Source organism: Myxocyprinus asiaticus, chromosome 34, assembly GCF_019703515.2.
Source record: "Myxocyprinus asiaticus isolate MX2 ecotype Aquarium Trade chromosome 34, UBuf_Myxa_2, whole genome shotgun sequence".
NCBI lineage: Eukaryota > Metazoa > Chordata > Actinopteri > Cypriniformes > Catostomidae > Myxocyprinus > Myxocyprinus asiaticus.
In genome coordinates, this window is record NC_059377.1 from 16,304,202 (window position 1) to 16,320,012 (window position 15,811).

A 15,811-nucleotide genomic window follows, 5' to 3' on the forward strand; every position below is an offset into this window, starting at 1 on the left:
AATTTGAACCCGGGTCGCCTGCACAAAAAGGCACATTCACACTGGCATTACACCCCACGCCACTGCAGCAATGCTTAAAATGCAGTTTTTCGTACATTTCTATTTTTCCAAAAGACTATTGGGGTGCAGACAGCCACGCAGTATAGAAGGTGCTATTTACACCTGGGTGCAAATAGTTATAGTCATCATCTCACCCTCATGTTGTTTCATCCCTGTATGACTTTTGTTCTTCCATGGGACACAAAAGGAGATGTTAGACAGAATGTAAAAGACTGACAGCCTCAGTCCCCATTGATTGTCACTGTATGGAAATGAACTGTAATATGGGTTTTAAACAATATGAGGATGAGGAAATGTTTAATTTTTTGTGAACTATTCCTTGAAGGTATGTTAAATTTGGTGTTACATGGGAAAAACATTCTGTACGAGGGCAGCGTGAAAAATGTGGGACACAGCTAAATATCATAATATAAAAAATAAAAAATAAAAAAAATGTTTTCTACTACAATTAATTGAATATCAATTCAACAGATGTCAAAGATATGGCATTGTCGCATAATTTTAATTGCTTAAAATTAGATACTATCATGCTAGATTCATTTTATGTAAAAAAATGTTGTGTACTGTATTCATAGAATGTGCCAACTAAATTTGTGCTACAGAATGTCAAAAATCCTCTAACCAAGATGAAGGACAGAGGGAACATGGAATGTCAATGCAATGTATCTGAGATATTTTGAGTGGACCCATGGGATTGTGAGTGATGTTGCAAACTTTTTACAGCTGTATTTTACAGCGTCAAAGACTGTGACAAGCAGACTGAAAATGAGGACCGAAAGAGGGATAGAGAAAAGTTCCCTATCTGTCACTCACTTGATGTTGTGTTGATGTAGTGACACTAAGGGTCACTCTTGGGAGCCCGAGACACCTCTGGTATTTGATAAAAGGCCAATGAAAATTGGCGAGTGGTATTTGCATGCCACTCCCCCGGACATACGGGTATAAAAGGAGCTGGAGTGCAACCACTCATTCAGATTTTCTCCTCGGAGCCGAACAGTCGATGTCTACTGAGCTGACTGTTCATTCACCTCTGCTGGATCTGACGGCGCATTTCAGCGGCTTCTCCCTCCTCTGCACTGGTGCACTGCAGAGAACGCCCCTGGGCACTTCGTCCGAAAAAAGAGAGTATATTTTCCTGAAAAAGTATATTTCTCAAAAAGAGCGGCACACACGGAACGTCTTTTTAAAGACACGTCTTTTTAAAGATGCCTTTCCGTTTGTGTGTTATTCCCGGTTGCATTCGTTACCTCTCAACTTCAGACGGTCACGATCGCTGTCTTTCGTGTCTGGGCATGACCCACACGGAGGCTGCGAGAACATGACCATGGCAACATTGCGGTCACTTATGAAAGCAAGCCACCCCAGCGGCTCCCCGCCTCGGTCCTTCTACCTACGGGTTTGAGGCCAGCGCGGCTAGCACTGGGGCGATTTGGGGACCCCAATGGGACCGCCTCCGCCAGGTATCCCCCCGCGGATCTCCCATTCCCCAGCATGCTCGTCTGCCCCGATCGGGCTTCCGGATGAGTCCGCCGGCTCGTCTCACGGCTAGTTCGACCTCTTGTTCGGAGCCCGCGAAGCTGATGAGCTCTCGAACGCAGCATCGGAGAGCGGGCTTGTCCAGTCGGATGCAGAAGCCTCAGCTGGGCTCCCCCCTTTGGGGACGATTGCCCAGTCACAGGCTGATGCGGAGATGACGGACATGCTTTCCCGGGAACCCTCGGCTCTGCCCTGAACCCTCGCGCACGATGATTGGTTCCTGGGCTCGCAGCGCCGCTCAAAGCAGCCACGCCCCACTCCAGTGCCTTTCTTCCCGGAAGTGCACGAGGAGCTGACAAAATCATGGGAGGCACCTTTTACTGCCCGGTTTCTCAGTTCCCCCCGCCCTCACTACCCTCGATGGCGGGGCAGCCAGGGGCTATACAGCGATTCCCCCAGTGGATAAGGTGCTCGCAGTGCACCTATGCCCATAGAGCACTGCCACCTGGCGCGGACGCCCAAAGCTCCCGTCCAAGCCCTGTAGGTTCATGTCGTCCCTAACGGCCAAAGCCTACAGTGCTGCTGGACAAGCCGCCTCTGCCCTGCACACCATAGCTCTCCTGCAGGTCCACCAAGCCAAGGCGCTAAAAGAACTGCACGAGGGTAGTTCTGCCCTAGATCAGATGCAGGAACTGCCCTCGGCAACCAACCTCGCTCTCCGAGCGATGAAGGTCACGGCGCGGTCTCTCGGGCGGACGATGTCCACATTAGTGGCCCAGGAGCGCCACCTTTGGCTCAATCTGGTCGAGATGGGTGTGGCCGACAAGACATGGTTCTTTGCTGCCCCTATCTACCAGGCTGATCTATTCGGCCACACCGTCGAGGACTTTGCCCAGCAGTTCTCGACGGTGAAGCAGCAGACGGAGGCTATCCGGCATATCCTGCCCCGGCACGGCTCAAGATCCCGCACCCCATCTGCTCATCACCAAGGGCATCCCCCTGCAGTGACTGCACCGGCTCCGCTGCAGCCCGCCCCTTCGGCCCGGCCCCGGTGTGGAGCCCACCGCAGGAAGCAGATGCCACCCGTCTCACGGCCGGCTGCCAAGAACCCACGAAGGTCGTCAAAGCACCCCTGAGACGGGCAACCCAGGGTCGAAGAAACCCACTGCATTGGAGCTGATAGTAAGACCACTCCATCCCCTGGTGGAGGGCTGGGTGGAGAATCTTTTGTTGCCTTTTCATTTGATTTCGCTGCATGTCCAAGTGGCTGCGGCTGTGTGGTCACAAGGAGCCAGGTAAGTGCTTCGATGTCCCTAGACTCAGCACGGCCACGACATGGTGTGGCACCTTGAGCTCTGCCCCGCCGTGAGGCCCCACCTGCTGCTACATCCGACGAGGTTGTCCCTTTGGTCCCCCTCGCACGGAACTTGGATGCGTGGCTTGCGCTTTCCAATCCTTCGCGACGGCTGGTCCGGACCGTCCAACTTGGCTACGCAATTCAGTTCGCCAGGCATCCGCCTAGGTTCAGCGGTATCCACTTCACCTTGATGAAGGACGAAAACGCTGCTACCTTGCGCGCGGAGATCGCCACCCTCCTATGGAAGAGTGCGATAGAACCTGTCCCTCCGGCCGAGATGAAGAAGGGGTTTTACAGTCCCTACTTCATCGTACCGAATAAAGACGGTGGGTTGCGGCCAATCTTGGACCCGTGAGTACTGAACCGGGCTTTACACAGACTCCCGTTCAAGATGCTGACGCAAAAACGCATTCTGGCGAGCATCCGGCATCAAAATTGGTACGCGGTGGTAGACCTGAAGGACGCGTACTTTCACGTATCGATTCTACCTCGACACAGACCCTTCCTGTTTGCATTCGAGGGTCAGGCGTATCAGTACAAGGTCCTCCCTTTCGGCTTGTCCTTGTCCCCTCGCATCTTCACAAAGGTCGCAGAGGCAGCTCTTGCCCCGTTAAGGGAGGTAGGAATTTGCATGATTGGCTAATCCTAGCTCACTCTCGGGACATGTTGTGTGCACACAGGGACTTGGTGCTCTCGCACCTCAGCCGATTAGGGCTTCGGGTCAACTGTGAAAAGAGCAAGCTCATCCCGGTGCAGAGCATCTCTTTTCTCGGTTTGGAGTTGGACTCAGTCTCATTGACAGTGTGCCTCACAAACGAGCGCACAGTCAGTGCTGACCTGTTTGAAGGCATTCAAACAGAAAACAGCGGTTCCACTGAAACTCTTTCAGAGGCTCCTGGGGCATATGGCATCCTCAGCGGTGGCCACCCTGCTCGGGTTGATGCATATGAGACCGCTTCAGCACTGGCTTCAGACTCGAGTCCCGAGATGGGCATGGCACCGCGGGACACATCGCGTGGTCATCACGCCGGTCTGTCACCGTCTCTTCAGCCCTTGGACCGACCTCTCATTTCTACGGGCAGGTGTTCCCCTAGAGCAGGTCTCCAGGTGCGTCGTGGTCACAACAGACACCTCCAAAACGGGCTGGGGCGCTGTTTGCAATGGGCACGCAGCTGCCGGCTTATGGACGGGCCCGCAGCTGCGTTGGCACATCAACTGCCTCGAGATGCTGGCAATTCTGCTCGCCCTATGGAGGTTCACCGCGACACAGTGGACGGTAAGTCCTTAGGGAAGCACGACCGTATCATCAGGTTCCTGAGAGGCACCAGGAGGCTGAACCCCTCCAGACTGTGCCTCGTTCCCGCATGGGACATCTCTGTAGTTATTCAGGGTCTACAGAGAGCCCCCTTTGAGCCTTTGCAGTCAGCTAAGCTTAAGGCAATCTCCTTGAAGACTGCCCTCCTGACTGCGTTCACTTCCATCAAGAGGGTAGGAGACCTGCAAGTGTTCTCTGTCAGCGAAACGTGCCTGGAGTTTGGTCCGGGCTACTCTCACGTGATCTTGAGACCCCGACCGGGCTATGTTCCCAAGGTTCCCACGACCCCTTTTAGGGACCAGGTGGTGAACCTGCAAGCGCTGACCCCGGAGGAGGCAGACCAGCCCTGCCGTTACTGTGCCCGGTGTGTGCTTTACGCATCTATTTAGATCGCACGCAGAGATTTAGGATCTCTGAGCAGCTCTTTGTCTGCTTTGGTGCACAGCAAAAAGGAAGCGCTGTCTCCAAGCGGAGGATCGCCCACTAGCTCATTGATGCCATAGCTATGGCATATCATGCCGCCCTCGGTAGGGCTACGAGCCCATTCTACCAGGGGTGTAGTGGCCTCCTGGGCCCTGGCCAGGGGTGCCTCTTTAACAGACATTTGCAGAGCAGCGGGCTGGGCAACACCCAACACCTTTGAGAGGTTCTACAACCTTCGGATGGAACCAGTTACATCCTGGGTAGTGGCACGCAATACAAGCGGATAAGCCGGCCGGGTGTATCGCTTGCACATAGCGCCTTTCACCTCCTCTGAGCTGAAGACATGCGCCATTAATTCCCAGTAGTGTTCACAAACTATGTTCCCTGGTTGACTTCCTCCGAGCCCTGTGGCAGTCCAGTTTTCGGAGAGACTCGCTGCTGGCCCAGTACACGTGCTAACTAAGAGCCCTGTTCTGGGGTAGGTGCTCCGCATGTGGCGGTTCCCTGTAAGGTAACCCCATGCAATGTATATCTTCCGCTAATTCATTTCTCTGTTGGCAAACTGCATCTTCCTTGTGCAGAGCCCCCTCTGCCACAGTCTCCATGTTTGTAGTAACTCCTCCCCTGTTGGGTAGGATCTACCATGAGACTTCTCCACATGGTCTGCAAGACCATGTGACGTATTTTCCACTTAAATATCCTCCCCTCTCTCTGGGTGAGGTGTGGTCTCCACGGTGTCCTCTCCTTGGGAGGGACACCCCCTGACTAGACCTGGTCGGCCCAGTCGGATATTCCCCCTTTTTTTAGGGAGTGGAAAAAAAGAAGGGGAAAAGAGGCCACGACTGGTCTAGCCTGTCTCTATCTTTTGGGTAGTCTACTTATCCCCAAAGGGCCATTCGACACTCATAACTATATTGGGGGAGGTTTCGTGTTGGCCTGGTGTGCTGGCTACGAGGCAAACAGTTGTCTGCCCATCACACACCACCAGTTCACGTAACACAGTTCAGCCAGTTGCGGCGTTTTGTATAGGGACCCCTAGTGTCACTACATTGACACAACATCGAGTGAGTGACAGATAGGGAACATCCTGGTTACTTGCGTAACCTCCGTTCCCTGATGGAGGGAATGAGACGTTGTGTCCCTTCTGCCACAATGCTGAACTACCCGCTGAAATGGCTGGACCTTGTCTCAGCTCCTCAGCATAAAACCTGAATGAGTGGTTGCACGCCAGCTCCTGAACATACCCGTATGTTCAGGGGAGTGGCATGCAAATACCACTCGCCAATTTTCATTGGCCTTTTATCAAAGACCAGAGGTGTCTCGGGCTCCCAAGAGTGACCCCTAGTGTCACTACATCGACACAACGTCTCGTTCCCTCCATCAGGGAATGGAGGTTATGCAAGTAACCATGACGTTTTTTTTTATCTCAGGGAGTGGCAATGTCAACACCGCTATTGCCTCTTCAACCTCTATGTGACTGCTGGGTTGATTAAAACCTGAGAGACAAGGCTATGTGACATTCAGTATCAAGCAGAGATATATTTATCTGTTCACTTGCTCAATATGCAATTTAAATTTGAATTCCCTTAACTTACCATGGCAGTATAATCTGGAATAAGCCCTGATTAACAGTGCAAGAACAAAAAGTACAGAATCAAATTTATTTTCTGAAGAGAAAAAGCATTTTACAGTTCTTATTGTTGATTTCTGCAATAAATACTTAGGGGGTATTCACTAAGGATGAATTACTCCGCTAATAGCATAATTTATTTGCACACACTGTCTGCATTGTTTTAGTACCCGATTGACTAGTGAAATTTAAAGAAAAACAGGTAACAGACAAAAATGAGTGCTATTGTCAGGGGTGCAGGAAGGAGGACCTGAACATAGGCATGAAATATGAGTTTTTATTACAACAAAAACTCTCACAATGGAGAAAAACAGGAACATAAACAAAGATACAAACACTGGTTGAGGCAGAACAGGACTAGAATACATGACAGAACAGGGTTACTCACAAAACGATCCAGGACAGAGCACACAAGGGAACTATAAAGAGGGAGAAATCAAGAGGTAAACGATGAAGGCAGGTGAAGCACATTAACTAATAACAAGGGAACAAGGAGGCGGGGTCTTGATGAGAGACAGGAGAGCAGGGCTTCTGCCATGTGCTCACACCAAACATGATGACGAGTCATGGAGCATGGGTGTCCGGATCCTCAAACAAAAAAACACAACAAAACAGACAGGAACACCAACTAGGGTGGGGCAGGAGGCATGGACTAGGGTGGGGCAGGAGGCATGGACTAGGGTGGGGCAGGAGACACGGACCAGGGCAGGGTAGGAGGCACAGAACTGGGTGGGGCAACCCATAGAAGGGCTGGCAGACCATGGGGGCATAGACAGAACCAGCCAAGCGGGGAAGGGGGAAAACCAAGGAGAAGGCTTCAGAAAGGTCCTCAGAGGCCCAGACTGAGATGATACCATCCCACTTGATAGTCAAATTGATAACCTCTGATATACTCTCCCCCTCCTTCCCATACAGAACACAGGACTTGATAGGCTCTACCAGACCCACCATAAAAAATCTATCAGGCAGGACTGATTGAACTCTAGGCCTGAGGACAACACCAGAAATTCCTGTGCATACCCTCTCACCGACCAGTTTCCCTGACGGAGACCATCAAGCTCCTCAAACTCCGCTCTACGGCACGCAGGGGAACGGGGTTAAAAAGAAAAAAATTCATGCCTGCTGGTTCCATAACAGGTTGGATCATTATGTCGGGGTGCAGGAAGGAGGACCCAAATGCAGGCATGAAATAATGAGTTTTTATTAAATGAAAAATAAAACACAACAACAACAACTCTCACGATGGAGAAAAACAGGAACATAAACAAAGATACAAACACTGGCTGAGGCAGAATAGGACTAGAATATATAACAGAACAGGGTTACTCACAAAACGATCCAACACAGGACAGAGTACACAAGGGAATTATAAAGAGGGAGAAATCAAGAGGTAAATGAGGAAGGCTTGTGAAGCACATGACTAATAACAAGGAGGCAGGGTCTTGACAAGAGACAGGAGAGCACATGGCAAACAAATCTGACAGAAGCCATGTGCTCATACCAAACATAATGACAAGACATGGAGCATGGGTTAACTGATCCCGACTCAGAACCAAACCAGTCCGAAGAGTCAGGATCAAAACATCATGCTACGAACATGTAAACACAGACAGGACAAAAGAGCGCACGGCAAGGAATAAGCACCCAAAACGTCATGGTTACTTGTGTAACCTCCATTCCCTGATGGAGGGAACGAGACATTGTGTCGATGTAGTGACACTAGGGGTCACTCTTGGGAGCCCGAGACACCTCTGGTATTTGATAAAAGGCCAATGAATATTGGCGAGTGGTATTTGCATGCCACTCCCCCAGACATACGGGTATAAAAGGAGCTGGTATGCAACCACTCATTCAGGTTTTATGCTGAGGAGCCGATATAAAGTCCGGCCATTTCAGCGGGTAGTTCAGTGTGGTGGCAAGAGGGACACAACGTCTCGTTCCCTCCATCAGGGAACAGAGGTTACACAAGTAACCATTCGATGTGTCGATGTAGTGACACTAGGGGTCCCTATACGAAACGCCACAATTGGCTGAACTGTGTTACGTGAACTGGCGGTGTGTGGTGGGCAGACTACTGTGTGCTTCATAGCCAGCACACCAGGTTGACACATAACCTCCCCCAACATAGTTATGAGTGTCGAACGGCCCTTTGGGGACAAGTCGACTACCCAAAAGATAGAGAAAGGCTAACCCAGTCGTGGCCTCTTTTCCCCTTCTTTTTTTCCATCCCCTAAAAAAGAAGGGGGATTATTAAAGCGTGCACTGGACTCAGCAACGACAGGGCTGGTCTGCCTCCTCCTGGGGCAGCGCTTGCAGGTTCACCACCTGGTCCCTAAAAGGGGTCGTGGGAACCTCGGGCACATAGCCCAGTCGGGGTCTCAGGATCACGTGAGAGTAGCCCGGACCAAACTCCAGGCACGTTTCGCTGACAGAGAAGACTTGCAGGTCTCCTACCCTCTTGATGGAAGTGAGCACAGTCAGGAGGGCATACTTCAAGGAGAGTGCCTTAAGCTCGGCTGACTGCAAAGGCTCAAAGGGGGCTCTCTGTAGACCCTGAAGAACTACAGAGAGGTCCAATGAGGGAGCGAGGCGCAGTCTGGGGGGGATTCAGCCTCCTGGCACCTCTTAGGAACCTGATGATCAGGTTGTGCTTCCTTAAGGACTTACCGTCCACTGCGTCGTGGTGTGCTGCTATGGTGGCAATGTACACCTTCAAGGTGGAAGGGGACAGTCTCCCTTCCAACCTCTCCTGCAGGAAGGAAAGCACTGATCCAACTGCGCATCTCTGGGGGTCTTCCCGTCGGGAAGAACACCACTTTGAGAACAGACGCCACTTGAAGGCATACAGGCACCTCGTAGAGGGGGCCCTAGCCTGAGTGATCATGTCTACCACTGCAGGTGGTAGACCGCTTAGGTCTTCCACGTCCCGTCCAGGGCCAGACATGGAGATTCCAGAGGTCTGGTCGTGGGTGCCAGATGGTGCCCCGTCCCTGAGAAAGAAGGTCCTTCCTCAGGGGAATTCGCCAAGGGGGCTGTCGCGAGGAGCCTGAGGTCCAAGAACCACACCTGGGTAGGCCAGTAGGGTGCTACCAGGACGACCTGCTCCTCGTCTTCCCTGACCTTGCACAGGGTCTGTGCAAATAGGCTTACTTTTTTATCAAAGACCAGAGGTTTCTCGGGCTCCCAAGAGTGACCCCTAGTGTCACTACATCGACACACATCGAGTGAGTGACAGACAGGGAACCGTGTGCTCACACAAAAGGTCCTGTCACCACAATAAACATAACTGACAAGGTGACAGAACCCTGACAGCTATAGGATGAAGCAGACTACCATGATCTGACATGCTTTAGACTGTAAATAATAGTTATCTCAAATTGTAAATAAAATAGCTGTTCTATTTTTACTAGTTTTAATTAAGTTACCATTACTCTCTAAACCCTAAATTTGACATTAATAAAAACATTAAAGTGGTCCTAATTAAACAGTATTTGAAATGTCATATTTTGGAATTATAACTCAAATATATATGTTTTTTAAAGTTTGCTTTGAGTACTACTAACTTAAAATTATCATGTACAAAATTGTGGCTGCGTAGAATACCCATAAGCCCTTGTGCTTGAATAAATTATGTGTGTTTGGTAAAAACAAGGGAACTTTAGAAAAATAATAACTGTTATTTAAAAATGTATAGTTTTAATTCTTATGATTACTGTTGTTGTTGTTTTTGTTTGTTTTTTTGTAGCTGGTTGATGGTTGTGATTTGTGTAAAGTCAAAATGGGGGTGATTAGTGTTACCTCTGGTGAAATTGGAGCCTGTTCAATTTAAGCCATTCTTCTTTATTCAATTGTACTTTACAAAATTGCAGATTAATGTGCACTAAGAAGTACTTATCCAATGTGGATAACCAAAATTCCAGTCATAGTTTCCCTTACACTGAATAATACATTATATAACTCAATTTAAATAATTAAATAAAAACAACAATACTTTAATCACAGAGGAGTTAAGTTTACTTAAAAAACTTAAGTTCAGTTTACTTGAGACAAATAAGTATGTTTACTTAAAAGAAAAGCATGCACTTTTGCCTTAAAAAATATAAGTCCACTAATTAGATTTTAAAGTATACTATAATCCAGGCACCTGAACCACTCTTTAAAATGTCAAAAGTGTGTTTGACTGCATTGCATGTCACATGTCTGAATATATGCCTGAATATATCTTCTGGATTATATCATCTCCATCATTTTATGATCATTTGATTAATTACTGCTGCCATGATCAGTAAAAAAATGTACACAAACATCTTTCATTTTTTAAATTCTGTTTAGCACTTGCATTCTGTGGGCGGTAGTAGCACAACGCTAATTACATCACACAAATACAGCTTACTTTTGTGAATAAGGCGAATTCTATAATGTGCCTACTTTGCATAGAAAGCAAGAGTGCACTAAAAAGAATGACAGTTATTTAATTTAAATAAGCCTGGAGCAATAGAGAAAATAGCAGCAGGTCAAGCTGGATTATGAGTGGTTAGTGAACAAGATGCAGGTTTTCGTGCTTAAAAGTACAGAAGTACGAAGTAATAGTGAATTCACCCCTGTATTTTTGTAGCTCTTGGCTTTTTTATTAAGTAAGAGGTACTGTTTTGCCAGCAGAGGTGATAGAGTTAATTAGAATTTACCAATTAATTATGTAACTGGCTATATCACAGCTAGAGTGTATTTACTTTTAAGAATAGACCAAAGAAGACAAGGAAGCACTTCCTTTGCAATTAAAATGAAGCTTAAGCATCCATAATTTCTCAAGGCCAGCTGCTCCTGCTCATTTTCATGAGATCGTAAGGTGAGCAGAGCAGCACAGCTGCCACAGATCGAGTGGAGAGGTAGTGGGCACTTTGTGACACATACACACACACACACTTATGCTCACAGTTCTAGGCACACAGTCCTCTGCAGCATGCAATTATCCAGGTGCTGGAACAAAACAGCTAATTTTCCATTCAAAATGTTGCACTCTATAAGAAGCTGACCCCCACGGCAGGCCATACAGCAGACCATCCTCCACACATGAATGCTGTCAGTTAGAGACGCTGACAATCCCTGTGAGCTCTCAAAATGAACACATACACTCACACGCAGGCTAGACTTTATATTGATGCCTTCATTGATAGATTAAACTGGCTTCTGTTCCAGTTCAATTTAATAACCAGGGCCTGGTCATCACTCTATTGGTCACCTGGTCTATTAAGAATAAATGCACACGATGCTCTGGCAATTCAGTATCAAGGATTGCTGTGCCTGGAATACCTTTTGCTTCAACCTATGATGAGCCAGTACACAGGTACTGCTGGATTGTGCACCATTCAAAATTAAATTGAGAATGCCCTTTAAACTCCATTTCATTTCCTGAATTTGAATTGAGGCAGGATGTAGATTTGTAATTTGAATTTGAATGAAAAGAAGTAAAGTCAAAATGGAATGAAATTCAAATCAATAAAAAGAAACTACTGTAAGTGTGGGCTTTAATTTCATTTTTGATTTCTCATGTTATCAAATGGGGTTTAATTACATTTAATTAACTTTCATTTTATTGACCATGAATCACTTATTTCCCATATACACTCACTAGCTGCATTTTCACTATCGGGCCAAATGAGGGTGTGCTAGTGCGTGCCAGGGCCAGTTGTGTTCCCATTGTTACTTCCGGGGCTTCACTGTGCCTCCTCTGGGCTTCCTCGGGGCCAACGGCTAATGGCCTTTGGCCCGCTGATTACCCGTGGGCCAAAAAAGGCCAACTGGGGATTTAGGCAGGGTCAATGTCAAAGACAGAGTTTCACTGAGTCCGGTCAAAGGCGGCAACAAGGCGTTTCCGTCTGCAGAACTGCTGCTCACTGGATGTTTTTTTGTTTTTGGCACCATTCTAAGTCAACTCTAGAGACTGTTGTGTGTGAAAATCCCAGCAGATCAGCAGTTACAGAAATACTCAAACAAGCCCATCTGGCACCAACAATCATGTCGAGGTCAAAATCACTGAGATTACATTTTTTCCCCCATTCTGATGGTTGATGTGAACATTAACTGAAGATCCTGACCCATATATGCATGATTTTATGCATTGCACTGCTGCCACATGTTTGGCTGATTAGGTAATCGCATGAATAAGTAGGTGTAGAGGTGTTCATAATAAAGTGCTCAGTAAGTGTATATTATAAGTTAGAATACTTATATATTATAAGTTATCTGAAAAAGAAATGTAGTGGATAATTTAGAGAAAGTTTAGAGAAATATGTGAAATCAGTTGAGAACAGTTTTCATTCTATAGCTTACATTAAATCAGAAAATAAATTGGTCAATCATTTTGTTGCAAAACCTTTGTGTGACTGTGTTAAATTGATTTTATACAATTCAGTATCTTTCTATTTTTGTCTTTTTAATTCAGCATCGAATGGGCCGTAGCCAATTCAAATTCCCACTCATGAACTGAGAGGAGGCCAATTTTTAAATTCTGAATTTTGCCCAAACATGAAGTACTGTCTACATTTTGAACAGTGAAATAATATTTTTACATCTATGGGGAGTGGGGACTATAACAATTGTATATTTAGCAAAATGTAAAAGTGGATTCTGTGTTTCTTGCCTCTCCTGTCGGGTTTGTTCAGCCGTGGTCTCCATGGCACACTCCAGGGAGCTCTGCAGAGACTGCAGCTGACTGGTGGTCTCCTTCAGGAGGAAGCGTGTCACAAACTGTTCCAAATGTGTTGACTCTTGATACTCCTGCAGATAAAGGGAGAGATTTAATTGTCACTGATGATGAACTCACATGCTCCAGAACTGGGCATTGGCCCCAAAAAGTATTTGGATCCTGAATGAATTATTATAAACCAGGCCGATACTATAATTATAACTACCTGAACCAGAAAGTTTTAATCTAAGAACTCTAAGAAAGAAAGTTACAAAGCTCTTTGCAAATAAACGAGGAATTGTCAGATCAAACTAAAGTTAAGTATGTAGTGCCACAGGGATCAGTTTTATGACCTCTCCTTTTCTCCTTATAGGCTATATGCTTCCCCGGGAGACATTATCAGGAACCGTGGAATTAGTTTTCACTGTTATGCTAATGAAATTTAACTTTATATTTCCTCGAAACCCAACAAAATTTCACAAAAATTCCATCGATGGATGTACTGTCATGTCGTCTTCTATAGTGAAGAACTTAGGTGCTATATTTGATAGAAATGTTTGTAGAACAGCATTCTTCCATCTCAGAAATATTGCTAAGTTACGACACTTAGTTTCTAATGCCAAAAAACTAATTAATGCGTTCATGACCTCAAGACTAGATTATTGTAATGCATTAGTGGGAGGATGTCCTGCAGGTTCCATGAATAAACTTCAGTTAGTTAAAAATGCAGCAGCTAGAGTGCTGACTAGAACCAAGAAATATGATCATATCAGCCTAATCTTAGTGTTGCTACATTGGCTACCTGATAAATTTCATATTCATTTTAAAATACTTCTAACTACTTACAAAGATTTGAATGGTCTAGCCCACAGTACTTAAGTGACCTTCTATTACGCTATATTCCATCATGTTCACTAAGATCGCAAAATTCTGGCCTGTTAAAAATACATGGAATATCAAAATCCACAAAAGGAGGTAGATCCTTTTCATATTTGTCTCCTAAACTATGGAATAGTCTTCCGAAGATGGTTCGGGACTCAGACACACTCTCTCAGTTTAAGTCTAGACTAAAGACTCATCTTTTCAGCCAGACATAAACCTAATTTACCTATCAACTCATAGTTATGCTGCATTAGTTAGGTCTGCCGGAACCGGAAGCACTTCTCATATTCTATAGTTCTGTTTTAAAATGAATGGCATCTACGCTGAGTGATGATGACTAACTGAAGCCTGAGCCAGCCAGATATCACTTCAGTCTACTACGATGGACTTCACAGAGGATGAACTGATGCCAGCACCAACAATCAGACATGGGATACTTCACTGGACACTCCCTGAAACCTGGACTTACTCCACCGGAAATTAGTTTGCCATGAGCTTACAGTCGAACTGCAGTGCACCTTACTGACCTCTGCCTGCATCACCTTGGTCAAAGGATGGACTACACTTTTAAAATGGAATAAATAGTTAATAAATTAATTGCAGTCTTCATCAGCCAAATAACAAAATAATGCATCTGTTTGCACTTCCGCAGTTAATTAAGAACGTAAATTCTGAGACTTTAGTAATTAATCTTACAGTTAATACAAAAGCTTTTTGTTTAAACATTGGCCCCTAACACTTACTTAGTTTATTAATTTTAAATCTTGACTTATACTACACATAAATAACTAATATTGGCATTGTATTCATGCTGTTTAGCCAGAGGGAAACTGGCCCCCACAGTGAGCCTGGTTTCCCCTAAGGTTATTTTTCTCCATTAACCAACATCTTATGGATTTTGTGTTACTTGCCACAGTTGCCTTAGGCTTGCTCACTGGGCTCTAAATATACTGTAAATATAATTATTCTCTATTATTTATTTTAAGGTGCAATTTACAATAATGTTTTTTTTTTAATTATTATTAAACTGCAATTTTATGACTCGAAGACATTACTATATTCCAGCTTTTTCTGTTAAAGCATAATTTTCTGAAAAGCTGCTTTTAAATTATGTGTGTTGTGAAAAGCGCTATACAAAAAAAATGACTTGACTTGCAATTATAGCATGGAGTGCATTCAGACAGCTCATGCATCACATCTTTTAATGAAAGTGTTTTGTTAGATCAAAAATTACTATGTCTTTTGAGAGTGAAAACACTCAGACAGTGCCAACGAGTCTCTTCATCTGTTTTGGTTGAGACTTGTTTTGCACTCGCAGTCCCAAAGGCAGAGTTCAGGGGTATGTTATTTGTGGGTTGTGGGGTAATTCAGCATTAGGAAACAACAGCCGCCTGTATAATTATGTTGTAAGCCGATGGAGCCTTGTTCTGTCACTATCAAAAGACCTTACTAAAGCTGAGAACATCCCTCAGCTAACAGGACAAATAATTCTTCTGAGCATCCAGTAAAGAAACAGGTGTTACACATCTATTATGAACATGATTGAGATGTTGACAGTCAAAAGAAATCCCTCTTCTGCATGCATCAGTATGATCAGAACACATTCACAGATACATAGCGCATATTTACAAAGCAGAGGTGCAAACCTGGTTAGGCAGATTTTGGAGTGAGGCAGACCTTTATAATAAAGCAACCAAAACCACTATAACCTGTAGATTTTTAACATTTTCCCCCAACAGGGATTACAACAGATTGTCTTAAGTCATTAGTTAATGCATACAGTACATGCATGTACTGTATAAGGGAGAGCAGGGCTTGTTGTCACAAGGGCTATTTTGAGTCAAAGGTCCAATTACACAAATGCTTGTTTTCTCTAGCAGAGGTTTTATATGTTGGTTTGAAACAACTAGTTTAAATCCTTCTTAATTTAGGATATTTTTTGCGATTTCTGTCCTCAAAACATAAAATCCAACATCATGTTTC

The 15,811-nt window shown here is 45.6% G+C and overlaps 1 protein-coding gene across 2 annotated transcripts in view; it reads right to left on the reverse strand.

The window, feature by feature from the left end:
* LOC127425173 (N-terminal EF-hand calcium-binding protein 1-like) overlaps positions 1–15,811 on the reverse strand; it is a 70,837-nt gene that overhangs the window by 21,240 nt on the left and 33,786 nt on the right. For both annotated transcript variants that reach the window (XM_051670872.1, XM_051670871.1), the window contains exon 6: positions 12,902–13,038. In XM_051670872.1, the coding sequence (XP_051526832.1) occupies positions 12,902–13,038 (137 nt within the window). The remainder of the gene's footprint in view (positions 1–12,901; positions 13,039–15,811) is intronic.